Here is a 27880-nt window from a genome sequence, read left to right on the forward strand (position 1 = left end):
TTACCAAAGAAGGGTTCTAAAAGGACAGAACAACGCAATAAAAAGAGTATTTAGGCTCACAATGCATAATAATGGTTTGCAAATGTTATAATATCCTCCCAGAACCAACCTTAATAAAATCTTCTTGTTCTGTCATGCGTAGAGTCTTAAATAGCATTTTCAAGCATCTAAAGCTCCAGACATTCTTTTGCTTGTGATGTTTTGATGCTCAGTCCCTCCATTATAATAATTCCCAGACAAATTCTGAATGATGTCACTATGATTTACTCAACATAGACTGCAGCTAAAGTAACTTATCACCTAACCATTCACACCATATGAAACAGGGGATAATCAATGTAATACCCCCAGGTTTGGCACAAACGTCTATAATCTAATTTGTGTAAACGTGAAGCTATGTGTATTTTGTAATGGCATCTTAATTTTTGCCAATGGAAGCTCATGGCCAAGGTCACATTTAGAAAGGATGCAATAATATGCATTGAAATTTTGCAATTTTCCAATGTTAAAAGGGCTGTAACCCAATGATGTAAATATGATATACACAAATTGGCATATGGACTTGATTGCCTTAGAATAAAAGAGGCAGCATATATTATAACAAGTAGCGAAAAAATTAGCTATTTCACTTTTCATGTGGCACAGGTACAAGAAACGCTAAAATGCATTATGGTGGCAAGTGCCACCTCAAAACAGAATTCGGACATGCACAATAAATTCCCAGACAAACTTCACCATCTTTCCCTCTTCTATAAAGACCAAATTTTGAGATTGGGAGGGACATATGAGTTGGAATTGTAACTAGGTCCAGTCTTCATAATTGTGATTGTACTTATATCAATATGTATTTCATGTAAAAACAAAAAGAACAATTATTATTTTTATTTTCATCAAGCATGTTCTTCATGCTTTATTTTGGTCAAAGAAAAAGTATAAGGGCATGTTCTTCGTGACCCTATGAATAGAAGAAAAAATTACATTTTGTAAATGTCATTTGTATCTCCAATCTGCCAAGTCAGCCCTCACAGCAGACAAGTCGGCCTGTTCAAAAGATGTCACCCTTCACATGCAGAAACAACTATATATTGGCAAGTTTACTCAACCATTTGACATACATTTTTGGATCATCTGTTCAGAAGAAAATGCAAGCTTTCTGAGTCAAGAGATTTCTGTGATACCTGAATTTTTTGAGGCAAAATACTCCTGTGATGGTGATATGAACTCCCTGTAATCATGTGAGCTTCATGTGATGGTAATGCAAGCTTCCTGTAATGATGATAAGAGCTTCCTGAGATAATGATGTGAGCCTCCTGCTGTGATGATACGAACTTTCTGTGGTGATGATACAAGCTCTCTATGGCACCTTTTCTTCTGTAACATACATGTTATTTGATGGATCAGATCCCTGTGTAATCCGAGTTACAGGAAGGCTACTATATCTGATGATGTAAGCTACAAGAAGGCAGAATTTGGAGGGCTGACTTGGCAGAGTTTGGTGGGATGACTTGGCACTGGTTAGTTTGACTTGGATTTCTCTTGTTGACGAAGAATCTATAAGGAAAGGATTGACGGGTTTTCCCTTGTGGGTTTTGCCCTGGCCTCTGGCCTAATCTCTTGTGTCTCTTGTCTCTTGTGCACTATGATCTCTGATCCCTGTGTAACAAGTACAGCATAATCTTATCACATTCTTATAATTACTACCCTCAAGGAAATGGGCAGGCTGAGTCAAGTAACAAGAACCTCATAAAAATCATCAAAAGAACTATTGGCAACAATAAAAAGGATTGGGATAGCAAGATCAAGTATGCCCTATGGGCCGATCAACAAAATGCCATACATGATACAATCCCGAATCGATAAAATAATCGAAAATGACGAAAATAGGAGAGTTTTTGACCAAATTGACCATAGTCATAACAAAATGAAAGCCACCTTTATATATAGCCAGCACAAAGCATTCAAACCCAGTGATCTAGTACTCTTGTGGGACAAAAGAAGAGAAAAACCCAGCATGCCCAAGAAGTGGGGCAACCTTTGGATAGGTCCATTCAAAATAAGTGATGTGGCAGGAATAAACTCATATCATTTAGAAACTCTAGATGGAGAGTTTGTTCCCCTCCCCATAAATGGGCAACTCCTCAAGGAGTATCATCCTAAGACTTGACATTGTATCATATGCATGGTAGAGTAGGATGCATTGCATGATGATTTTTGCATTAGAACTAACGTCATATGATATTTCTCATGATAGATGGATGAATATTTGCATATTTTATTTTCTATTGATTTTATGGCCTAACATCTGTGCAAGTGAAAGGTCTATGGTAACCAAGAGATTGTTGGAGTTCTCGTGACCTCCTTTTTCGAGTAGCTTCGCCCACTTCGAGAGAGATCATGTCCAAGATAAAGTTAGATGTTACCCACCATTTTGTGGGTGATATCCCTAGGAGAAAAAAAAAATTCTCCAATATGGTCCTCAACCGATAGCCACTAGCTAGCTTATTGTGCCATTTCTCCGCCACCTGAGCCAGCCATGTGATCCCTCGCCCATCTTCCATGATCGTATGTTTGAAGGTGGGCCTCCCGAACCTAAAGGTATGCCTTGTCATTTGGTAATTGAGTATTGCAGTTTGCTTATCATGGACACTTCTGGGCATGAATTAATGGTGGGATTCAACGGAAAGAATGGGTTAGGTCTGTGCTCTTGTCCCCTAGACCCCTTTTGGATATTAACCTTGGATTCTAGTCCCGTGGGATCTCTTTACTGACCATTTGGCTTTAGGGATGGTATTTCGCAGGAAACCCCAAATTTGGTTGCGTGATCCCGCTCCCTTATCCGCTTATACTACCCCCTTTCCATGCATTATTACCCCATTCATCATTTCTCCCACCTGGGTCCACATAGGGTTAGCTCGCCCCTTCCCCTCGCCCACACCTTAGGCCAGGCCTGGAATGATGCCCGGAGGTTGATGCAGCTAAAAAGAAAGACAAACATATTTGGCCACATTCAACAGGAAAATGTACCACAAAATGCAAAAGATGGTCGGGACAAACACATTTAGCACGTGGGAAAATGTCAATACATGAGCCCTACCTAATCATCATAGCCATCACCCTAATTCCTACAGGTTTTATGAGCCTCCTTGATCATATAGGAACCCATGATTGTCCCAACCCCTGGTGGGCAATGAATCACCCTACCTTAAAAGGGGGTATTCACTGCTACATCTTATGCATCATACTCTTACCCCTTGAGCCCCGAGCAGTTAATCAAAGAAAATCATAAAAAGAAATATAAAGAAGGGTGGAAAAATCAAGGTCAGGGCAACTCATGTACCATGATTGCTCCCTCTTATAGATTATAAACCCAAGTGTGGGCTTCCCTTTTATTAGCTACCCTTGTACCCCAGCATGTGGCCCAGGAATTCCCCCTCTCATCCCCTACTTCATTCACCTATCTGTCACATGCCACCACCTTTTGAAGGATATACTTTGAACATATTATCCCCTTTAGAAGTAGAAACCACCTAATAGGATACTTGGTTAACCCCATTTGGAGTTTAGGAGACATTGGCACATCCCAAAGCCCATTATGGAAGGGCAGGCCATTGTGAAGTCCCCACCTGTGGTCCATGGTTGGTAAGCTCATTCACTTGATTTCCCTATTGACTTGTTGTACCAAAAGGCTAGGGGACGCATTAGATCTTATGGAGGATTGCAGATGGTCTCCATCTTGGGTTTGGTCTCCCTAATCAGGGTCTTAATCCTCCAGAGACCTACATTGCCACATGTAGGGTGTGTGTTGAGAGCCATGGGCCTCCACAGTAGTAGACAGCACTCCATGGATCCCCGAGGATGGTCAGAGATGCTTCAGATACTCCCATTGGATGAGGAAGATGTACCTGGTTCACCTATGCCCAGACAGCCCCACAGATGTACCACACACTTGACAGCTAACCCAGGACTTGTAAGACGATGTGGCATCCCCTACACTACCATTAGAGCCCTTGCAAATGATCTACAGGGATCTTCGACTCATTTGGAGACCCGTGAGGTTATTATTGTACCCTCACATCCATTGGGAGCACCACATGTTTATTGTTTAAAAAACAAGGAGCCAACACCTTGCCCATCAATTTTGAGGGTCCTACTCTTCATTATGGCACCCATGGACCTCATCAAGCCTCTTAGAGGGACCTACAACATGCATAAACTATTATTTGACCTCTTGAGAGGCTTATTCTTTCATTTGTGAGCAGGTTTGGTGGGCTTGTCACCAAAAGTTAGATTATTAAAACATTATTTTATTTTTGGGGCTTGTGTAGGCCAAGGAGGCTAATTCGAACTCCTCATTAGTGTATAAATACAAGTGAGATGAGTTCATTTGCTCATCATCACTTTGGATGGAATCTCTTCTCTCTCTTGAGAATTCGCACTTTTTCTTAGAGGATGAATTGGAGCTTTATGGATGAATTTTGATGTGTGGATTTGGTCTATCTTATATTGGAGCTTCTATATTGTCAAATTGTGGATGGTTGGATATGTTTTATTACATGTAAGTACATGCTTTTAATGTTATTCTTGTTTTACTTTGTCATATACATTGGACTGGGATTTTCGCTATTTTTAGGGCTAATTGCTACATGCATTTACTGCTTAAATTGTGGAATTTTGTCTCTATATAGCATCTCTCAATGTATGGGCCATGTAATTTGAATGAAATCTCCTAGGGGTAATTCTATCAACGAATTTATCTTGATAAGCCATCACCTTTTGCACATCGAAGTATAAAAGCTACAAGATTGCTTCTCTTTGACCTAGAAGGCTAGCAAAGTAGTCTTGAGGCCTCCTTGACTAAGAACCAAAGGCCCTCACTCATATTTATCATAGACTCCATTCTCCCAAGACTAAGGCACTGATCTACCAAGAGGTGGTCACCTAAAATCAACTCTTTTTCACCTTTTCCTAGGTCTAGCCAAGTTGGGTCACCTAGGGCATCATTTTCCCAACAAATTAGCCCTCCAAAAAGTTCAATCTCCTAGCCTCTCTTGCGTTGGTGTCTCCTCAAGGCCTCCTCCAATTTTGAAGCCATTCCGACGGTGTTGTGAGAAAAGCCAAGCCCTAGCTCTGAGATCAAACTTTGCCCTAGCATCCCCTGTTGAAAAGTGTAACTAGGTTCGATCTTCATAATGACATGTAATTGTGATTTTTGTAAAGAAGAAAAATAAAATTATTATTATGCTTGCTTCATGGGTTTCATGAGAAAGAGATTTTATTTTTAGATAGCACCCATTGAGAGCCTTTAGGATTTGTCATAAAAGTCAAAAAGAGTCAATGTCATGTATGAAGAACACTTCTTGGGCATGTTACAAATGTATATGTCTATAGGATTGTGAAATAGTCCTCCAAGATAAGCAAAAGTCACTCCTCTTCAAGTCGGCTTCAAGATGAAGTAGGAAACGCATGTCGACTCACCTAATTTGGAGACACAACTCTTCATAAGATCATGTCGGCTAATATTCATGGGCAGACTACTATAAATAGGCAACTCGGCCTATTCCATAGAAGTAAGTTTGGATCTCTCAAAAAATTTGGATGTCAATTGCAGAGACAAGTTCGAATAGTTGCAGTGACTAGTTCAGATATCATTTCAAGAAAGAAGCTCAGATAAGGGTACACAGAATCTCGGTTTAATTCCAGATATCACAGTACGGATTGGAGCAGAGAAGTTAGACACGGTTTCGGTCACATATATCACAGTCAAAAGTTTCGGTGATACCACAGTAACATCCCCTCACTGTCTCGGTGTTATATCACAGTAAGGATCTCGATGTAATCTTTGTCTCACAGGAAAAAGAATTCAGTGCCACCACAGGAAGGTGATCACAAGTATGTGACAAGGTCTCGGTGCTATTACATGAAGAAGGTCTCGGTGCTACCTCAAAGAACAGTGACTATGGTTCAGTGGTGTGACTTCAGGATTCGATGCTACTGTTGAAGGAGAGGTTCAATATCCTTGATAAACTCAGTGACCACAGAATTCGGTACCATTACAGTGACCTCAGTTCGGTGTCATCACATGACCACAGTGATCTCATGTGGTACGAAATCTGAAGCAAAAGGAACTGAGAGAGAGTAAATGAGAAGGTGGAAGAGGACTTGTGTCTTGGTCTTGGAGTGGCAAATACGTCAAGGTCTTGGTCTTGGTATTCATCAATTGGAATCTCTATAAGAAGAATTTGTGTGGGTTTTCCTCTCAAAGAGTGAGAGGTTTTGGCCCTGGCAGATAACCTACATCCTATGTCTCTTGTCTATTTATGTTCATGCATTGGTAGTTGTTTGATGAAGAAGATCCTAATATAAGGAAGAAAAAGGCACTCACAAGCAGTTACTAATTAATAGAAATCACCTAATTCATGATGCCCTAGATTTCTCAACATCCCCAAGGCTAGCGCCTCGTAGGATCAATTCAACGCCTTTAAGTAAATATTCTTTCTTTGATCCTTTCCTCCTCCTTGTCTGGGTTAGTTGCTAAACTCTTTCCCCCCTAACCTAGGTTGGGTGCACTTGGTCCCGTGTGGTCCCATTCCTTTGAAAAGATAATTCGTCAAGAACCATCCGGGATACCAATTTCAACAAGGATTTTAGGGATTGGGAAACTCTTTCACAAATCGTATTCCTTAAACCTAACCCTCAAATCCTCTCATCCTTCTTTTAGAAGACATTGTACCCTGCTTAGAAAGCAAGCAAGCTCTATTCTTCAACCTCTTCTAGAAAGGGATTATTTGGGTCCCTCCATATCCACTTATTACTTTATCCTTCATTGGTGACTCCATAATATACCGGGTATCCTCCCATCGGTGAAAGTCCATAAATAGTAGGGAGCCTTAGCTAAGGTGACAATGGGCTAAGTCTCCATTTGTTGCCCTTGGTTTAGCATTTGCCCTTTAGGGACCCCCTTTAGGTCCCCTGCTAGTTTGAGCAGTAACACCTCCCAAGCTACAAATCTCAATGGATTGTAGAGAATTTGCCTTTTGATCCTTGCCTTCCTACATCCATTTGTAAACACGTCATCCTCGTCCTCATTATCACCATGTTGTTTTCCTTTTCTTCCTTGAGCTAGGATTTCTTCTTTCAACAGAATCATCAACTTTCAATACTTTGAGTCTAGCTTTAGGGTTTTGTTCACAAAACCTTAGGGCTTTCCAAAAAGGGTTCATAGTAATAGTGTTATGCTTTGTTTGCTCTATGTGTGAGAGCCTTTCTGTCTCAGCTCTTTCTTGAACCAAATCAAATTCATCATATCTCAAATGCTTAACAACAACCAGAATCAGGCAATGGCACCCAAGTACCAACAACATAACTCACTTGGTACAATCACGATCACATCAATACAATGCAAGGCATCTTCTGCATGCTTGACAAGAGCCTTTATTCAATCATACAAGATACTTCCATAGAAGTACAAGCTATATGGCATTAGCATTCTAGAGGCTTAGATCTCTGCAACAACATCCTGCTACAGGTATGTACAAAAACTTCAATCAACATATCACACTTCAGGATGCCAGACTATTCTGTCACAAGTGTATGGAACACACTTGGTCCATCCTCCTTAGCAGGCCTTATTCTGCCTTTAGGCATTATCGAACTTTGAACCATAATCTAAATTCAAAACTGAGATGATGTGATTACTTACAAGACTATAAAACAACGGTTGTACATACAATGGTTGTGAGGAAGTGATCTTACAACATCTTCCTGGATAGCAGTATGCAACATCCTTATTCAAGACATACGTTTCAGATCTTCTAGGGTTTACAAACCCTAAGTCATCAAAATTGTCATGTGCAAATTTTCTTGTTGTAGTCAATACAAATGGAACAATTCATTCAAACCATAAGAGGACAAGAATGTGTTATGGAGTCCCATGCCACTAGATCAACATCACATTTGAGGGATCACTGATTTTATATCCATGGAGAATTATCTGACCCTTGCAAGGTATGACCTTCAAAACCATTACGAGCTTATACTTATGAATATCCTTGGCCTGCTCAAAGCTACAATAGTGATAGGACAACTTCTAGTTCTGCAAATGACTCGGTCTTTACAAGGGAACTTTGGTCTCCAAACTTAATAAGGAACTCGACCTCTTCTTTAAGAATGCCCTTTCAACTATTATGATATGTGCATGATCAGCATCAAAACATGAGACAACAATGTATATAGCCAATGCTCCAGGCTTCTCCTTCTTCAAATAATGATAGGTGTTAATCTAAGAATTAGGAACTAAGGATTAGCTCCCTCTGGAATCTTGAATCAAACAAACTTCCAATCCATTCTAGCAGGAATTAATGACACCTTAGTGGTACAACTTATTTTCAAGGAATCAATCAATTACTCTTTTCTATGACCTCTTCACAGGTTTGAACTATTTGATCTTCTCCTGCCCTCTTAACTGAGGTTACCTTGATATTCAGCTCTCTTGCAATTAGGGTTGAGGCTATCAACAAAATCTCGACTACAAACTTCAAAATTGCTCTTAAACCTTTGAGGCTTTTCGAACTGAGACCCTTTTTGGCTCAGAACTTCAGGCATAACTTGAATCTCAATCTAGTAGATACATCTTTAAACATACAGATCTTAGGTGCTTCAACACTTCATACAACAAGATCTCGGTTCCTTTAGGGCTTCTGACTTGCCACAAAAGATAAGAGCAAGGTCTCAGACTTTATAGGGCTTCTACCCTATCACGGAAGATAAAACAAGCAGCAAAATTGAGGCCTTTCTAATCTAGATTGGATCATTATATTGTTTGTCACCCATCTCGATGTTTTCAAAGTGGAAAATGAAGAGGAATCAACTCATAGGACCCTTTTGACCAGCAGGACACGGTTTGAAAAATTGGGTCTGAAACCTTTCGAGAGCATTTTGAGGCATCAAACAATGTTTTTTGGGGGTAAAAATTTGTCACCTTAGCGCCACAACTTCTTTTCCTATTCTACACACAAAGACCTTTCCAACGGCGCAAGAATCACGTCAATCATGCGAAAGTGATGCCACTCAGAAGTTGACCTTTCTGTTTTCACCACCATAATTCGAGAGGATGCCATGTCAGCCCCCATCATTCATGAAAAAGGGGCTAGCCACGTGATTATGATGAAGAAGACTCTAGAAGAATCTATATTGTAACTCTAGTTAAGAGTTGAGGTAGTCAAACCTAACCAATAATAGGCTATTAGGTTGTGTTATAACCAAGCAACTAGAAGGAAAAGGGGTTCCATTCTTTCGAATGCATTTGTTCTATAGCTGAGCAAAAATAGCCAAAAGGGATAGGGGATAGAGCACACATAGAGGATTTGTGCACTGTAGTAACCCACGAGCCACAAGCCATCTTTGTAATCGTAGCCATATTTCCATTCAGAGAAAAAGAGCGGAGCGGCCCAACCTTCCAGTTGGGTTTTTCTCCCGAAAGGGTTTCCCAAATCATATCTTGCGTCAGACGCGTGCATGAGTTTTTATTTCGTTGTTCTCTAATTTTTACATAATTTTAATTCGCATGCATACACTATTAACAGTAATCTATAGAGGGAGAAGTCGGCCCCAACAACGAACTCCACTCCACATACACTCGACCCCTTTGCAACTAACTCATCAACAGTGATGAGGGAGGAGATGGCTGAGGGGACGGCTCTGCGACTCCGCGACGCTGCACCTTGGGGTCTAGGGTAAGTTCACGGGTGCCCACTGTCACTGCACCTTCCCGTCTTCTACCTGCGGACTTCCCTGTGTTACAGTGTGTTGTCTAACCCCGACTATTTCGCGCAGCCGTTACTGTCCCTTGACCTCCTACTCGACTACCGGTATGGAACAAGACGTCGTCGACTATTCAGCAGACCCAAATCCCTACAAGGAGATTTGGTCACGCCCTCGCACCGTGTTAGGTTCTGGCTCCTTTGGCTCGTCATTCCACCCGCTATCTACTCAGATTCCTATTTTGGACTGTTCTGGGCCATCTGTGCCCCACCTGCCTCCCTCTGTTGCACTGGACGCCTCTTCCGGTTTGGACTGTCCTCCGCTCTCCCCGGCAACCCTCAACCTCATCGGGGCATGCCTTCCACCATCACCCTCTTTCGACTCCCCGCTTCCTGACCTTCCTCATACTTCTGCTCCTTCTGGCATCCCCTTCTCCTCAAGCATCTCACAACCTGGGATATCAACCCCTCACTTTTCCTCTCCAGTTGTCTGCACTATCCCTAACCCTAGTTGCCCTTTGCACGGTTTCCCATTCCCTCGGGTTGCTTCAGCTCGCTTGTCCCAAACCCTAAAAGCACTCCACCATCCCTGCAGGCGGTTTACCAGGGCATCAGGGGACCCTTCCAGGACTACCCGACGACACCTAGATCCAACAAGGTCAAGAAAGGGAGGTGCTTAAAGGTGACAGACAAGGACATTAATCTCTCTTTGGGGGAAGACCTTACGATGGGTGAAGTGGTGGACATGACCAACAGGGTCCTGGTGGGACGAGTTAGAGGGCGGAACTACTTTGCGAAGAGTTTGCGACTCTGGACTATGGAAATATGGGGTTCACTTCTCAAAGAATTGCCCTCAATCAGGGTCCTCACGCATGGGTGGTTTGGTTTGATGGTATACTGATTGGATCCTCTCGAGATTTTGGCACATCGAACTTGCTCCTGTTTTGCTTAAAATATAGAACCCCCTTTTTGATCCAAAAAAGGAACAACTTGGCGATGGGCCAATTTGGGTTCACCTACCAGGGCTCCCAATGCAATTTTGGTCGGAGGATGTCTTCAAACGCATAGGTAATGCACTGGGGACTTATCTGGAACATGCTAAGACTTTCGAATCCTCCGGCAACATGACCATGGCTTGTATATTGGTTCATCTAGACGAGGGAAGAATTAGAGGAGAAGATAACCCTCCGTTGGAGACATTATTCACGCAGGCAAATCCTTGACTATGAAGGAGTTCCCTTCCGGTGCAGGAGATGCCACAAGGTTGGGCACCTATTCAAAGAATGCCCACTCGTCTCGCCTTCATCTCCTCATGCTTCAAAGGGTAAGAAGCACATGCAGACTGAAGACCCACTAGTGGAAGAGCAGCCCTCACATCCGGAAAGTCCTTTGGATGCGGCTGGGGACACTGTTCGACCATCGAGCTTTGCCCAGGTTCCGCCTATATCCCCGCCCATGACTAGATCTCAGACTGCTGCAGCGACTACTACATCTACGGGTACTTCTCCTCCTCTATGTTCCTCTACTTTGCGTTTTAGTAATTTCATATTTTCTCTCGCTGCTTCTGCATCTATTCCATGCATGAATAACACTCCTATCAATTGTTCGCTCGACCCCCCTCTGGCTATCTTCTCCACCACGCCCCCGGCTGTAAACTATCCAGGTTTGTTTGACCCCCCTGTATCCTCCTCTGCATCTTGATCGCATTCATACAACCTCTGATCTTGTATCCCAATCCTCCCAGAATCGATTGGATTAGGTGTCTCATCCACACTTGCGGAGCCCAAACCCTCCCAGGGAAGGCCCTCAAAGATTTCTAAAGCCATTAAACTTGCAAGGGCTGATGTGGCCCTGGGCAAACAGAACACCATTGAAAGGGTACTTAGAGCACAGGATACCCCTGCAAGGGTTCCCCCATGAAGTGGATATCTTTTAACTATAGGGGTTTAGCTAGCCCCCCCAAAAAATTAGCTCTGAAGAGGCTTTTGGATTGTGAGCCCTGTGATATCATTTTTCTTCAAGAGACCCTCGGTATGGCTACGCAGATAATCCGAATCCTACAACCTCTGATGCTTGGATGGAGCTTTCAGACCCTAGATGTCTTAGGGCGATTGGGGGGTATCACTCTGGGTGTAAATCCCTGTACCATCAAAACTATCTCGGCTTGGGGTGGACAGGGGTTCCTGGGTATGGACATTTTCTCTGCAGAGCTGGGTAAGAATCTCCGCATTATTAATATATATGCTCCTAATCATAACACACTAGATTTTTGGCATAAGATATTAGGGCACTCCCTGATAGACAACTCTACTATATTAGGCGGAGACCTAAACTTTACCATAGGACATGAGGAATCCTGGGGACACCATTCTCAGTTGGACCCCCTCTCGGACCAACTGGAACTGCTACTGGAGCAGCACCGCCTTATTGATATCCCATGAACAAAAAGTTGTTGACTTGGCACAACAGAAGGACTGGAGATGTGGCACTAGGCAAAAGATTGGATCATTTTCTCATTCATGAAGACCTGTTAGCATCCTTCACAAATTATAGGCAGTGGGTGGGGTTTGGTGGGATTTTAGATCATTCCCCCATCTATTTGGAATTGGTTGGTCCATCAAAGAAGCCCAGGTCGCCCTTTAAATTCAACTCGACCTAGTTAAAGGATCCTGATTACCTCAGGCTAGTATCAGAGTTTTGGAGAGACCATCCACTATCAAATGATCCATGTGTAGCTGAAGGTTTCTGTCGTAATCTGGTGAATCTTAAAAGACTCTCTATAATCTGGGGAAAGGAAAAAAAGGCCAGGGACGAACAGACTCTTTGTGACATTGAACGACAGTTTAGATGCGCTAACGAATGACCATGGCAGAGGGTACACCTCAATTGAAGCAAAAATTCATTTGACGGGCTTAGAGGCCCAAAGATCCAAGATTCTGTTGGATCGGAAGAGACATGGAGACTCAAAAGCAGAGCGATATGGCTTCAATCTGGGAATGGCAACACTAAGTTCTTTCATAAATTTGCCAATGAAAGGAGGGCCAGCAATACCATATGGCAGATGCCTATTGAACAGGGGCAGATGGCCAATACCTATAATCAGCTGGCACAGATGGGAAATACACACTTCAAGCAGCTCTTCAAAGCCCCACCTAGTGCAACACTTGCAAAAACTATCTGTATTGCGGGGCATTTCCCTAGATTCGTGGAGCCAGACTCTGTGGAGGATCTTATCAAACCCGTAACAATGGGGGAACTGGAGAGTACATTGAAATGGTCCAAGAAGGATAAAAGTCTGGGCCCAGACGGATGGTCAGTGGAATTCTATCTATCCTTTTTTGACATCATTGGCCCGGCCATTCTCAAGGTGATCGAAGAATGCAGAACTTCTGGGAGAATGTATGAAGCCATTAATACTACTTTCATCACCCTGATTCCTAAAACGGACTCCCCTCAATCCTTCAGCGACTTCCGGCCCATCTCTCTCTGCAACTGCCTTTACAAGATTATTGCCAAGATCATTGCAAACTGAATCAAGCCGATCCTATCCGACAACATATCCTCTGAACAATTTGCCTTTCTCCATAACCGTCAGATCCATGAAGCAATTGGTACAACCCAGGAAGCCCTCCATTCCATCAAGCTGAAGAAGCTGAAATGAGCCATTCTCAAAATAGATCTCTCTAAGGCCTTTGATCGAGTTAGCTAGCTATACATCAAGACGATTCTAACTCACCTGGGCTTCCCTATCCCTTTCATTAGATGGATCGTGTGCTGCATCACATCTGTCTCGTTCAGTACTCTCATAAATGGATCGGCTTCCTATTTCTTTCATGCAGAAAGGGGACTTAGATAGGGATGCCCACTTTCCCCGTTGCTCTTCTTGATTGTTATGGAAGGATTAAGCAAGCTAATCTCTTCAAAAAAAAGGGCAGGTAGGCTAATGGGACTTAAGATCATGGATCAATGCATTCTCACACATCTGTTATTCGTGGATGATATTCTTATCTTCCTCAATGGCGAAGTACAGGACTAGAGCACTCTCTGAGGTGCTACGATTATTTAGCTCAGCAACGAGGATGGAAATAAACAGACCCAAATCCACCATCACCCTATCGGCTTGCTCCCCACAGGAACTCCGTCAAGCATATCAAAAGTTTCCCTTCCAAAGACTTCAACTGGAGGATGGATTGAAATACCTAGACTTCCATATAAAATCTCATGGATACAAAATAGTTGATTGGACCTGGTTAGTTGTTAAGGTCGAAAGAAGATTGAACAACTGGAGTCATCAACTTCTGTCTAGCGCAGGACGTCTAGTGCTTATAAAATATGTCCTTGAAACCACCCTGGTCTATTGGATGTCTCTTCCCTGCATTCCTCAAGGTATCCTAGCCTGGATTCAAAGGATATGTTGTAATTCCTTATGGAAGGGGCACAAGGAAGGAAAACCCTTTGCATGGGTTAAATGGAGCAGAATTGCAGTCCCCAAAAAATGGGGGGGTTGGGGCCTCAAGGATCTCCCAACTTTCTCTCAGGCACTAGCGGCTAAATTGGGTTGGCTTCTACTGAAGCACAAAAGCTTATGGACAGAAGTTGTTACCTATAAATACATTTAGCCTCGCAATATCATGGAATGGGTCTGACTACCAGCTTGGAACAAACAAGGAATATCAATGATATGGAAAGCTGTTATACAAACTCTCCCCCTTATCAGGAGCCATCTCACTTGGCGAATTGGCAATGGTTCAGCTGTCCGCATCGGGGTTGATCCATGGATTGGCTACGGCAACAAGAACAATCTACCACCGGAACTGATAGCATACCTTAACAGCAGAGGTGTGGCCACCATCGCCCATATCGAGGACCGGTTGAATACTTCCATTTATCAACAAGCTTGGATGTCTGCTGATGATCTTGGTATACCCGATCAGTGGAGTATGGAGTGGAGGCACTACACAAATGCATTAACAGAATCACATGTGAGGCTCAGGGACGATGAGGATGAACTGATTTGGGCTCCGGCTATGCGGGGGGCATACACTCCTAAAGATGGATACCCCATCATCCATGCAGCTCATAAGCCCAATTCTCTGGAATGTTGGTGGCGTATGTTATGGAAACTCAAAGCCCCGCCACGCACTCGCCTCTTCATGTGGAATATCATCATGGACAAGGCTCCTACCAGCACTATTCTCATGAAAAGATCTTTTCAAGGTCCATCCTGGTGTGTTCTATGTCGACAAGAGGAGGAATCAAACAAACACTTATTCCTAACTTGCACCATCACCCAGCAGATTTGAGAACAGGTGTTGGCCATGCTAAATATCAACCAGCGATGGGAAGGGGATTGTATCAATGTTGCAGTAATCGTTATCAGGATATTATCGGCGAGGCGAAAAAATCGGGGAAAAAATAATAATAATAATAATAATAAATAAATAAATAAAAATAAAAAATAAAAAAAATAAAAATAAAAATTAAATAAATAAATAAAAATAAAATTTAAATAAATAAATAAATAATAATAATAATAATAATAATAAATAGGTTTTCAATAGTTAGCTAGAGTTGAAACAAGGTGGTTCCATCCTGGTGAGACGATGGAGCTAGGGTTTACTCTGTGCAAGAACGATTTACTGGATGCGGCCGCCATGCCCCTGCCTGCTGTTGGCCTGTGGGGCTGCCATGGAGGCCAGGAATCTTGGCGGCATTGGGGGTTTCTCTACCACATGAGTGCATTGTTAACGAGTAATCTACCTGGCGCACATGGGCTCTCGGAGTTTTGCCCTCACCGGATGCCCTGTTTCTTGTTGAAACAGACGGGTTTGGGGGCACAAAGGAGGCAGTGGGTATCTCGCCTCATCTGGAATCATGCACAGGAACCCGGACTAGGGAACCATATACCCAAATGCGCTTCAAGGCCTGAATGGGGGCCTTTGCTCGCCCAAGGTACACAGCAGGGGGCTGCGACGGGAACGCCCGGCGGTTATTCGAGCCCGGGGATGGTCGCTGGACGGACTCCCTCTCTATTCGTCTCACTTGCAGTCATGGGCATTGATGCTATCCATCTGTTGGTTGCTGAGAACCTCGCAGATACAGGGGAGGTGATTTTTAGTATTCTTTTGAACCAGATTAGATATAGGAATAACATGAAGCAACAGTCCTGCACATTGAACTGGGCATTGGAGGCTTGGCTGCAAAATCTCTTGCATAACAATAACTGTTCAGTGCGGCCCTCGGCGGTTCATGCCCTTTCCTTTGACGCGCACCCTAGGGGCCACGAGCGTGAGGAAGACATCCGAGCCCAGGCTATTCATGATACCGATTTAGAGCTATACTCTGTACCGACAACCTGGAACTCATCTGGTCAGCGAAACCCCAGCAAAGTAGTAAGGGGACGGCCCACAGCGGCTACTTCTGCGTTGAGAGCAGAGACTGGGAATAATACAAATGAGGCGCATAAAAACAGGGGAGATAAGGGAATGACACAGATCACATATAACCCTCAGAAGCTCACCCACAAGGCGGCTGAATGCTACCAGGAGGAAAACAGGATTCAAATATTTATAAAATCTACTGGGGAAGGCCATCGATGCATGCGACTTCGTATGGACACAACCATACAAGAGCTTAAGAAAGAAATACAGCAACAGCTTGGAATACCATTGAATCAACAGAACCTGATCTGCGCTGGACGATGTCTACAGGACCAGCATACTATTCAGGAATATGGGATCAGTCAAGATACAACCATATTTATCAACCTAAGGTTGCGTGGTGGAAGCAAGGGCTCTGGGTCAAAGCCGCCAGCTTCATTCCGTGACGCAGTCAAGGGCCAAGAAAAAATGCAGAACAAACCAGAGACACTAACAGAGCTACCGGGACCATATATAGTGGATCAAAAACTGGAATCCCCAAGGCTCCAAGTTTCAATGCCAGAGGTAACAGCTCTACACTCTACCCTCACTAAAACTGCTATAATATGTAGATTCAATGGATTCTGGCCAAAATCAGATGCATTACATCAGTGGATTTATTCCAATTGGACTACAGAATGCGATATACATCTATGCTCAAAAGGCTTCTTCATTGTTAGCTTCCATACAGAAGAAGAAAGGGATAGTATCATTACTGATGGGCCTTGGTTTTGGGGTAATGCTGGTCTTTTTGTTACCCCTTGGTTCGCTGATTTTGATGCAAACACTATGAAAATCACAACTATGCCGGTTTGGGTGCGGCTTCATAATCTCCCACTACATTATTGGCATCACTTAGCTTTAGCAGCCATTGGGAATACCTTAGGGAAATTCATAAAAATGGACGAGGACAGATTGAGCAGAGGTATCTTCTCCTTCGCCAGAATCTGCATCGAAGTGGATATGAGTCAGGGGCTGCCTGAACATATCACACTGAATTTCAACAACTCTCAGCGGATTCAGCCCCTAGATTATGAAAATACCGCTTTCAGATGTCGTGGCTGTAGGCAAACAGGACACCTACATTTTGACTGCCCTCTGGTTAAAAAGAATTCCAAAGGAAACAAGAACAGGAAAAAAAAGCCCAATGGATGGCAACACACGGAACCGCTGGAAGAAGAGGACATACATTCAGAACAGGCAGTCAACCTAGAGGAATCGGACACAAATATGGAACAGCAGGCTACACATCAGGATATCTCCCCTGACCCCCACCCGGAACCGCCCATATTTCAACCTCAGCAAAATCCACAGCTGGATGTAGGGGGCATAAAAAGAACTCATGGTTCGGAAGGCTCTGAATCCGACAAGGAATCACCAGTGAACAATCTGGAATCCTCGCGGGCTCTCATTGTCCCCTCCCCGGACACACAAGGTTGGCGTAGAGTAGAGAAGAAAAAGGGCCGCAAAGATTAGGATTGCGGCATTTTGTAATTATTTACTTTTTATTTGTTTTTGTCCTTCTCATGGACGGCAATTTGCATATGCTTCTAGCATCTACAACATGTAATTTTCTTCATTATATGAATAAAATTACGCACTCTATTTTCCCAAAAATAATAATAATAAAAATAAAAATAAAAATAAAAATAAATAAAAATAAAATAAAAAAATTCGTAAAAATCCGGAAAAATCGTAAAATACAAAAACATTCTTTTTTTTCAATTTTTTTAATATCTAAAGCATCTACAACATAAAATAAATACATTGACACATAAATATGATAAAAGAACTAATATATAAGATGTGTAATATCATTTCTAGTGCTACATCACACATAACAGTGAATCATGTCCTGAATAGTAAGTCCTGACTCCTAAGTCCCAACTCAACCTCAAAATATCAAAAAAAAAAAATATAATAATGTATCTCATATCATGAGTCATAATGTCATATACAATGAGATGAACCAAATAACTAAGTCTAATACTATTGATTTCCTCTGCCCCTCTAGATGTAGATGCCGGTGGAGTTGGCAGTGGACTCTGCTGTGCTCTAGAAGCTGAAGAACTAGGAGCTACAGGAGGTAGACCACGTCCTCTACTGGTGACAGGGGTAGCTTGGGTAGGTTGTGTCACCTCCTCCTCCTCATCAAAAAATCGGAACAAAACAAAATAATAATAATAATAATATTTTTTGAATTAGAAGCCGGAGAACCCACAGTATTAACCATTTCTTTATTTTTTCAAAGATTTTTTCCCAAAAAATCGCGATTTTTTCAAGTTATCGCGATTTTTTGTGAAAAAAAAAAAAAAAAATTAGGGTAAAAATCGGGCGATAATATCGCCTAACTCAAAAAATCGCGATTTTCCAATTTTATTGCGATAATATTGCGATTTTCACAACACTGGATTGTATAAAGGATGCTTGGAACAGTTGGTGGACCGCTGCCCCCACCATGAAAACCCGAAACCTCCCTCTTATTCTGTGTTGGAACATATGGCTCTACAGGAACAATATCATTCTTAACAGTAAAGACATTAGATGGCCTCTTATTGTCTCGAAAATTTGCAACGGTTACAATGAAATCTTGAATGAGGAACAGCCTGCCAAGATTCGAACAATCACCCCGAAAGTTATAGATCATGCTCATCCCTGGGCCTACTTTGATGGCTCTGCACAAGAACAGGGGTGTGGGGGGGGGGATTCTACTACATCTATCCGAGACACATTTTTTCCGCATCCATATGGGATTGGGTGTTGGCACAAACAATTTCACTAAGCTCACCTCGCTTCGACATCTATTATACTTTGCATTAAACCAAAACTGTCGACAATTACAAGTCTTTGGGGACTCTAAGATTGTCATAAATTGGTTCAATTGCATAATTGCATGCCATGTTCACACACTCAGGAACATATTGGATGATGCATTGTTTTTAAAAACACATTTTGATCAGATTTCATGTACTCATATTTACAGGGAGCGCAACAAATTTGCGGATTAGTTTTCTAAAGAGGCAGCGCACCATCCCAGAGGAGAATGGCTAATACAGGAGGAAAGACAGGGACAGGCCTATCAGTACTACCATAGGCCATATATAGAACAGGATCAGCAAAGGGCTGATAGGCCCTAATTTATCATAGTTTTTTGAGACATCAGCAACAGTGACTCACAAAACTGATATTTTTTGAAATTTTGTAAACATATTTGTATATGCATACTGATACATGATGGTACACCCTTCTTAGGTTTTATGTACAGACTTACTACTTTTGATGACTATGGTCACTCATACAACATATGCCATTGGCATCTACAACATGTAATTTTCCACCATAATAGAAAATTACGATTTTTCCCCAAGGAAAAAAAACAGTAATCTACAGATCCACAAATCTAAAAAGAAATAGAACTGTAACACTGTAGAATTTCAAATTTTGAATATAATTTTATCAGATATGTTGTTACGAACTATCCAGTGGAATATCCACGGTAGTTTACAGATCACTTTCGGCCTCCTAAAAACATATAACTTCGTGCTTCAAATTTTACTTCAGAACAAGCATGAATCGTCCTTCAAATTCTTCCTCAGATGGTTTCCTTACTCGCACTTGTGAACGGATAAATGGTGAACCGAACCAGGGTAATCACAATCAGAATTTGGACTAGGGCTTCCTCTAGGGATGATCTTCGAATTTTTGGCAACAAGTTGGCTTCTTCAAGGCTGCTCCTTCACCATGGCTCTAATACCATGTTGATTTTTCATCATTTTCTCAACTGATAATTACTTCCAATGATTTCTTTATTAGTTTATCTTGTGTCACATTCATTATTAAGCAATTATACATAGAAATTTTCACCAATAAAAACAATGATTACAAGGAGATCATGAAGAGACACAAATTTTACCCTAGGAAAACCCTCTACTAGGGAAAAACCCAACCTTTTCTTAGAGAAATTTATCCAATTCAAAAAGAGATACAATCAAAAATTTCCAGTCAAAATAAAGTCAAACTGACCAGTAACCAAACCCAGGTCAAACCTGGTCAACCAAAGACAAATTTGGCCTCCTCAAATTTCTGTCTCCTGCACTTTCCTTAGAAATTTCAGTCTGTTGCCTCAGAAATCGCCCTTCTAAACTCCCATGTGTGAACAGAAGATGAATATGAGTGATATGAATTGGTGCCAAGAGGAGGAGGACGAATTGCCTTTATATAGTGATCAAATGAGCCTGAATAGGTGTGTCTTTTGGGGTTGGCCGACTTGAACTTCTCGAATTTAATTCAAATCTTAAATTTGATTTTCCCTCCAATTTAAATTTCTTTCATGGCTGCCTTGGATTTTACATTTGTATTTTTCATTTCTTTTGCTTTGGAGGGCTAAAATAAATTATGAAGATTGACCATAGCTACAAAAAATCCAACACCTCAATCAAAGTTAAAGCAACAAATATTAAATGAGTCTCATGACTCTTCGATGGCAGGACATGTAGGGTTCCTTGAAACATATCAAAGGATCAAAAAAGTTTTTTGGGGGACAGAATGAAGTAAGATATTCAAAAATTTGTAAATGAATGCCAAGTCTACCAAAGAAATAAAAGAGAGACAGTAAAATCTCCAAGGCTACTTCAACCATTACACATACCTAATTAAAGATGGCAAGAAATATTAATGGACTTCATTACAGGATTACCAAAATCTGAAGGTAAAGATTCCATTTTTATGGTCGTTGATAGACTCAAAAAATATGCACATTTTTGTGGAATTCAAAGTACATACACAACAAGCCAAGTGGCAGAAGTGTTCATGAAGGAAATTCATAGACTTCATGGTCTTCCTAAGGTAATAGTAAGTGACAAAGATCCAAAATTCACAAATAATTTTTGGAAAGAATTATGGAAGATGAGTGGAACTCCAACTAGTGATGAGTTCAACATATTATCTATGTTACCAGGAAACGTGGGTTCAGGAGCAGGGACGGGTACGTCACTTTTTGAAACAGGGTGCTTGGGTTCGTCGGGGGTGGTATATATATATATATGAATTTGTATATTTTCCAACTTTAAACAAGAAAAATAAAATATTTATGATTTAAACTTTAAAGATTTAAACATGCACATCATTGAACATTCAACATTCACATTGAAATTTCAAAATTTCTAGTTTGATATCAAGTGCAAATTGGAGTTTACATATTAATAAGAATCATGATATATGTCCATTGTCATACTACATTCAAAATTTTCCTTAAGGCATCTCCAAACATGAACTAGGAAATTTCAAAATAGTGAACAATGGCTTCCTCAAGCCATGTCATCAGCATCACTTAGATCTTCAGTCAGCATGCTCTCCAGCTACATAGCTACAATAGTAATGACCTTAACATAGCTACAATAGTAATGACATTCGACCTACACAATGAATCTACAGTGGCCATCTCTAGGTTGAAACTGCAGAAAGAGAAGTAAAAAGGTCAAGCTTGAAAAGAATTACAACAAAATCAGTAAAAAAAAATTGACCCTAATGTTCCCGATTTTGGGGTTCCACGCACCTGTTGCCAGGGTTCGGCACACCCAATTAGACAAAAGAACCCAAATTTTGGTTGCGAAGAACTCGGTGCTTACTCGGAGAACCTGATTCTTTCAAGTGTGTTTTAGAAGAACCCATACCCGAACCCAGTACTTGGGGACAAGAACCCCACCCCCGGGTTCGCAAACCCGTGCAACGTAGCATATTATCCACAAACAGATGGTCAAATAAAAATAGTTAACAAATGGTTAGAGGGTTATCTACGATATTATTCTTCAAATAAGAAATCTCAATGGATGAAGTGGCTTCCTTTGGTAGAATGGTGGTATAATACTACCTATCATACATCTACTAAAATGATCCCATTTGAGGCTCTTTATGGATATCCAGCTCCTAGTATCTCATATTTTTTACAAGATAAGTCCAAAGTACAAGCAATAGAGTCACATATGGAGAAGACTAAAGAAGTGGTGGAAATTCTTAAGGAAAACCTTCAAATGGCGCAAAACAAGATGAAGCAACAAGTAGATCAACATCAAAGTGAAAGAAAATTTGAGGAGGGTGATTGGGTATTTTTGAGACTACAACCTTATAAACAATCTACACTCAAGCAAAATAAGAATTAGAAATTAGCTCCAAAATTGTATGACCTGACAAGATTATTCACGCGACTGGACAAGCGGCATATGAGTTATATTTCCCTTCTTCTCGCATTTGTAAGGTTTTTCATGTATCTTGCCTAAAAAAAGTTGTGGGACAAACTATGCCAGTGCAAACAGAACTTCAAAAATTAGATGAAGGGAAGTTGATCCTTGAACAAGAAAATATTGTGGATCAATGTTCTCTATCTCTTCGAAATAGAACCATCATGGAGTACCTAATCAAGTGGAAGAACATGCCTTTAGAAGAAGCTAAATGGGAAAATGAACAATTCATGAAGAAACAACATCAATTACAAGCTTTGAGGGTAGAGTTTTTTTTTTAAAAGAGAAGGGCTATGTTATGGCCCTTCGGCCCTACATTGAGGTCGTAATAAGCATTCATTATTAGTTCAATTGTTATATTAAGAGGTCGGCTAGAACCTTCATGGTCTTGTTTTATTATAATCATGCCCTTTGTCTCCTATATATATATAGTAAGAAGACCTAGTCTTAGGATCATTAAACCTTGTCTTGTACATTGCTTTCATTGTAAAAGGAGGTTTCCCCTTCAAAATGGACAGTAATTATTGGTTTCTTATCATTTTTAAGGCACAAGGTTCATGGAAAACAATAAGCAAAGATAAGGACACTTTCCACAAGCAAGCATGTGGTTACAAAAGAGTAAAGGAAACTCCTCCTTTGGTGGCCAAGACAAATAGGACATCATCACCAAAAGGGGGATGCCTGATCCATATTAGATTAACAAGTCAAAGGATCGATGACTAAAAACATTGATGTCAATATCAAATTTGACAATCAGTATCAACATCAACTTTAAACTTCAACCAACTAGAAGAGGAATATTTGCTATGACACTTTGTCAAGTTAAAAGGTAGAGTTACTTGTAAATAATGAACATTATCCTCTATATAAAATTATAAATAGATAATTAATATGAGTTCGGCATTCAAGACCAGAGATAGATGAAGCAATATAAAGGCTTAGGAGTCAAACAAGGGGTAGGTACTAGGAAGGACTAGAGTTCCTACTGAAAGTGAAAAGGAGTGTTCCCTCTCCAAATTCCTCATTTCCACTCTATGCTCATATTACCTTGGCCACCTTTTCTAAAGGTCCTAGATAGAAATCTGGTCACATGTTGGTGCAATACATCAATATACTTTAAATTAGGGTATCTCCTAAATGTAAAGTGTCATCTTTCATAACCAACATACCATGAACAATAACTCAAAAGATTTATATCATCTACAACCAATTACTACCAAACCAAAAACAAGTAAATGAACGACGAAAAAATAGAAAATTCGATGAGAGGATAGGTCACATTCCAAGCCTTTTGCCTACAAATGATTGGCCCCAATGATACTAGAAGGAAATTGATTGGCTACCACATTTGCTTTAGCTTGCATGGATTAGCCAATCAACCTCAAACACATCTTCTCGCAAATTTTAAATAAGTGACCAATAGGCATGTCGCACATATGGAATAAACTTTTAATAGATGGTAAAGTATGAGGACATACATTCTTGCTCAAAAGAAAGTCCACACAAACGAACAGGGGCTATCGATGAGAGAGAGGGCACTGATTCAAAAGATCTTCCCATATGTTAGAAAGGTTGCATTGGTGTAGAGTCTAGACCCAATTTGAAGAGTTTACTTCCAAAACAACCTCATCTTTAGATATAACAACCATTGGTGACAAGATGACAATGGACTAGTTGTTTGGTGATCAATTTATCATATCAAATTGAAAAAACTAATCAACCTAACCGCTCATCTTCTTGCACAATTTAACAATTCATCAAGACGTACTAAAGCACCTAAAGCTTTATCCATTTGTTACGGCACAATAAGTTGGGTTTGTACAAAGTTAAAAATTCTATCTACATTCACTCCAATTTATAGCCCTTCTCCAATAAGAAGGATGAGTACATTTCAAGGATCGCAAAAGATAGGATGCAAAATCTTGAGCAATGATTTGGATGTAGCATTCCAAAAAATCTTGCCTTTGTCTTCTCCACATTAACAATATTCTTCTATAGCTAAAAAATGTTCTTCTACTTTAGGGCCTGCAATGTTGTGGGGTTCTAAAAGTCAAACATAAAACTATGACACTACTAGCTATTAAAAGTATGATGATGTAGGAATTGTTGAACTTAACATGTAACACCATTTCCTAGTATCTATGTATGAGCCAAGTGCTAAGTTTTTACATGTAACACCATTTCCTAGTATCTATGTATGAGCCAGGTGCTAAGATTTAACATTAAAGTCTTTTTTAATGCGATTAGAAGTATGATGATGTAGGGCTTGATGATCTTGACATGTAGTGTCATTTCCTAGTATCTATGTATGAGCTTGGTGGTAAGTTTTAACATGTAAGTCCTTTTTCATGCTATTATCAGTATGATAAAGTAGGGCTTCTTCATCTTGACATGTGGTGCCATTTCCTAGTATCCATCTATGGGCTAGGTGAGCATTTTTGACACATAGGTCCCTTTAAATGAGCTAGGCCCTAATCTACTCTACTAATTAGGTTATTTTGTATAAGAAAACGATTTTGGTTTTATACTTGGACATAAATGAATTTTCATGTGTTGAAATGATGAAACATAAATAATGAGGTCGTCATTTATCTTTTCCTACTTTGCATTTTTCATATATATAGAGAGAGAATTTCACATGATACAAAAGCTCTCTTAAATGGCACATGCTTGTTCCTATCCTCTTATCAAGATTATTACATAGTCAATGAAGCAAAAATGGCATATGCCTTCTTTCATTATGCAACACCTACATTAATAATTTAATTGTCCCATGTCAGTAATATACATATGGTATCATACCACATTCACTATGCATGCATAGCCCCAATCCAATATTACTGACATGTATCAAATCATAGAATAGCATATAGGTAAAGAAACGGCATGGCCCTTAACGGATCTGCACACATATTATTATACTTTCTTGGACTCATTATTGAACGTGAAAGAACAAAAATATCTGGGTTGTGACACGAGTCCAAAGGCCAGAAACGAGAGAAGTTGTCACTCCAAAGATCCATGTCAACTCAAGTGTCCAGACTCCAAAGCACATAAAAGAGAGAAAAGTACCCTAGACAACACCAAGAGGAAAATTTCCTCAAGATTAAGATGGATTTATGCCAGTTTATTTTATTATTTTTATGTTATTATTCTCGTTAATTGTTATATATATATATATATATATATATATATATATATATATATATATATATATATATCACTTTTAAGAATCTCTATTCTTTTTAAATTAGTTTATTATTATTACAACCTTGACACATCTCCCTGGGTTGTAGATGCACCCAACTACTCTCTTTGACACATCCCCTTGAGTTGTGGATGCACTTGACTAGTCCAGGTATAATCAATCATTGTGACAAGATTCAAATACGAATAAAATTTGGAATACAACTCAGTATGCAAAAATATATTTAATAGAAAATCCAATGCTATACATACAAAAATATGCATTTTGTTCTAAATTTTGGAAGAATTTCACCCATAAGAACCGCACCATGAATTAACCAACCAAAAAAAAAAACTTCCCTTTAAAATTTGACGATTTAGTTTATATCTAAGTTCTTTCAAGGTATTTTACAGCTTGAGCTTTTTTGAAGGGGTTAATGGGTGGACAGTTATCAAAGACATCATATGTATCATCAAAGACAACCAGAAAGTACATATACTGTACCATATCTGTACTCAACTGAAAATTCACCAACTTTTGTACTTGCGCTGAATTTCTGTACAGTAAAGACCAATACTGCCCAATCATGCTAGTATGCTATCATTTTAGGTAAAGGTTCATCAATCAAATGTCATAGAATAAAACGATGTTTTATAGAATATGCAGAAGCCAAGATTCCCAGACAGTGAGAATACCATGTAGGATCTAGAAGTTGAGGTTAATTCACTCATCTATATATCTACAGCTAAATAAAATAAATTAGCAATCATTTCACGTATGAAAATTTGTCTTCTTTGGGTAACTAATGAAATTTAATTAGAAAAATATACACAGTTATGTCATGCAGACAAAAAGGAATTTGGAAATCCTCCAGAACGGAAAGCTGAAGCTATGTTTAGCCAGAATTGCTAAAATTAAGATTCAAGCTTGTCCAGAATCATATTTGGTAGAATTTTCCTCTAAATAACATGTATCCAAAAAATAGTGATTTTTTAATTGATTTCAGCTGGAATTATATTTCAAGCAATTTTTACTGAATATTTAACATCAGCATTGGGCGGAAATTGCACCTTCCCGTCGGGTGTGGAGGCGCGGAAGGCCAGCGGGTATGGAAGCAAGATTGCCGAAGGAACCTGTGAGATCCCTGCTATCGCTAACCCCATTAGACCAGGCTGCACACGTGACATCGGGCATTGAGGACGAGCTCCTGTAGTAGCCGCTTTCTCTGTTACGCGAAGGGGAGACTGGATTCCTCCACCTGCCATTTTTGTTGGGCTGGTTGCGGCTTCTGTGTCTGTAATACTCGTCGTTATCTTCATATTCGTCGGGGTCGCTGTCGAGGGTTCCATCCTCGTCGGCTGTCGATTTCTGCCTGCGGGAGTTCAGAGTCTGTTTAAGGACCTGATCAACGCTCCGTTTGTGAATGTAAAAGGCAGAGACAGCCATCACGGAGGCCCCCAGCAAGGCCGCCATGGCCAGCTGCAGGACAGAGGCATCCTTCACCGAAGATGAAGACGAGGATGAATTCATCGCTACTGCTAATCCAACCCCACCCCTAAAACCTACCTAGTTAAAGCCAAGGCCGGAGTTTCAGGTAAATAAATAAAGACGTCAGAAGTATTTTATTTCGCTCCTCCCAAGTCTGCAGCTTCCGCAAAATGGAATTTGCTCCGAAGTGCCTCTCGACCTAAAAAGTGGCGCCTGAGATTGCACTCTGACTCGGCTCTGCCACGTGACGTTGTCTTCCAAATTTTATATGTTTCGTGCATTATAATGCCCTCTCTGTATACTAAAGTTTTCGGCTCCAGTTTTTTTGGTCTGGTTGTCCACGTGGACCAAACAAGGACGGGTTCCATGCGCAATAATTAGATGTCGAAATTGTAACCTGAAAAGTTGTCACGTGTTAACGTAAGAACCGAATCTCAGGAGTTGGACTCCATTTCGTAATGACATGAATCAGAGGTGGTTGTGCGCTCGCACTCGACCATGCCTTTAGGCAGTCATTATGTATTTGATTTTATTAGGTCGATAACTAATTATTCTTGGAAAGTCCCTTTAAGGTAAAGTTGATTGACGAAGACAAAAGACGGTGAATAAAAAATTATAAAATTAAAATTTTAGAATTATTTATTTATTTGTTAAATGGCAATAGTTTGAGTGGTATTTAGTAGGTTTAATTTTTTCTCTATCTAGATTTTATTCACCGGAGACATGTTAATGTATGTGGGTGAGACATGTTAATGGATGTGGGTTGAAAAATTGGATGAGTAATTTGTATAA

The 27880-nt window shown here is 40.5% G+C and overlaps 1 protein-coding gene across 1 annotated transcript in view; it reads right to left on the reverse strand.

The window, feature by feature from the left end:
* Nucleotides 1–27374, reverse strand: part of LOC149143008 (AMP deaminase-like) — a 134565-nt gene extending 107191 nt beyond the window's left edge. Inside the window, exon 1 of the mRNA XM_089451990.1 lies at nucleotides 26671–27374. Coding sequence (XP_089308116.1) covers nucleotides 26671–27130 — 460 coding nt within the window. The 5' untranslated portion in view covers nucleotides 27131–27374. The remainder of the gene's footprint in view (nucleotides 1–26670) is intronic.
* Nucleotides 27375–27880: the final 506 nt, after the last annotated feature.

This window comes from Pinus tabuliformis, chromosome X (assembly GCF_031772625.1).
Source record: "Pinus tabuliformis cultivar Carrire ecotype Pingquan chromosome X, CPIR1, whole genome shotgun sequence".
Classification (NCBI taxonomy): Eukaryota; Viridiplantae; Streptophyta; class Pinopsida; order Pinales; family Pinaceae; genus Pinus; species Pinus tabuliformis.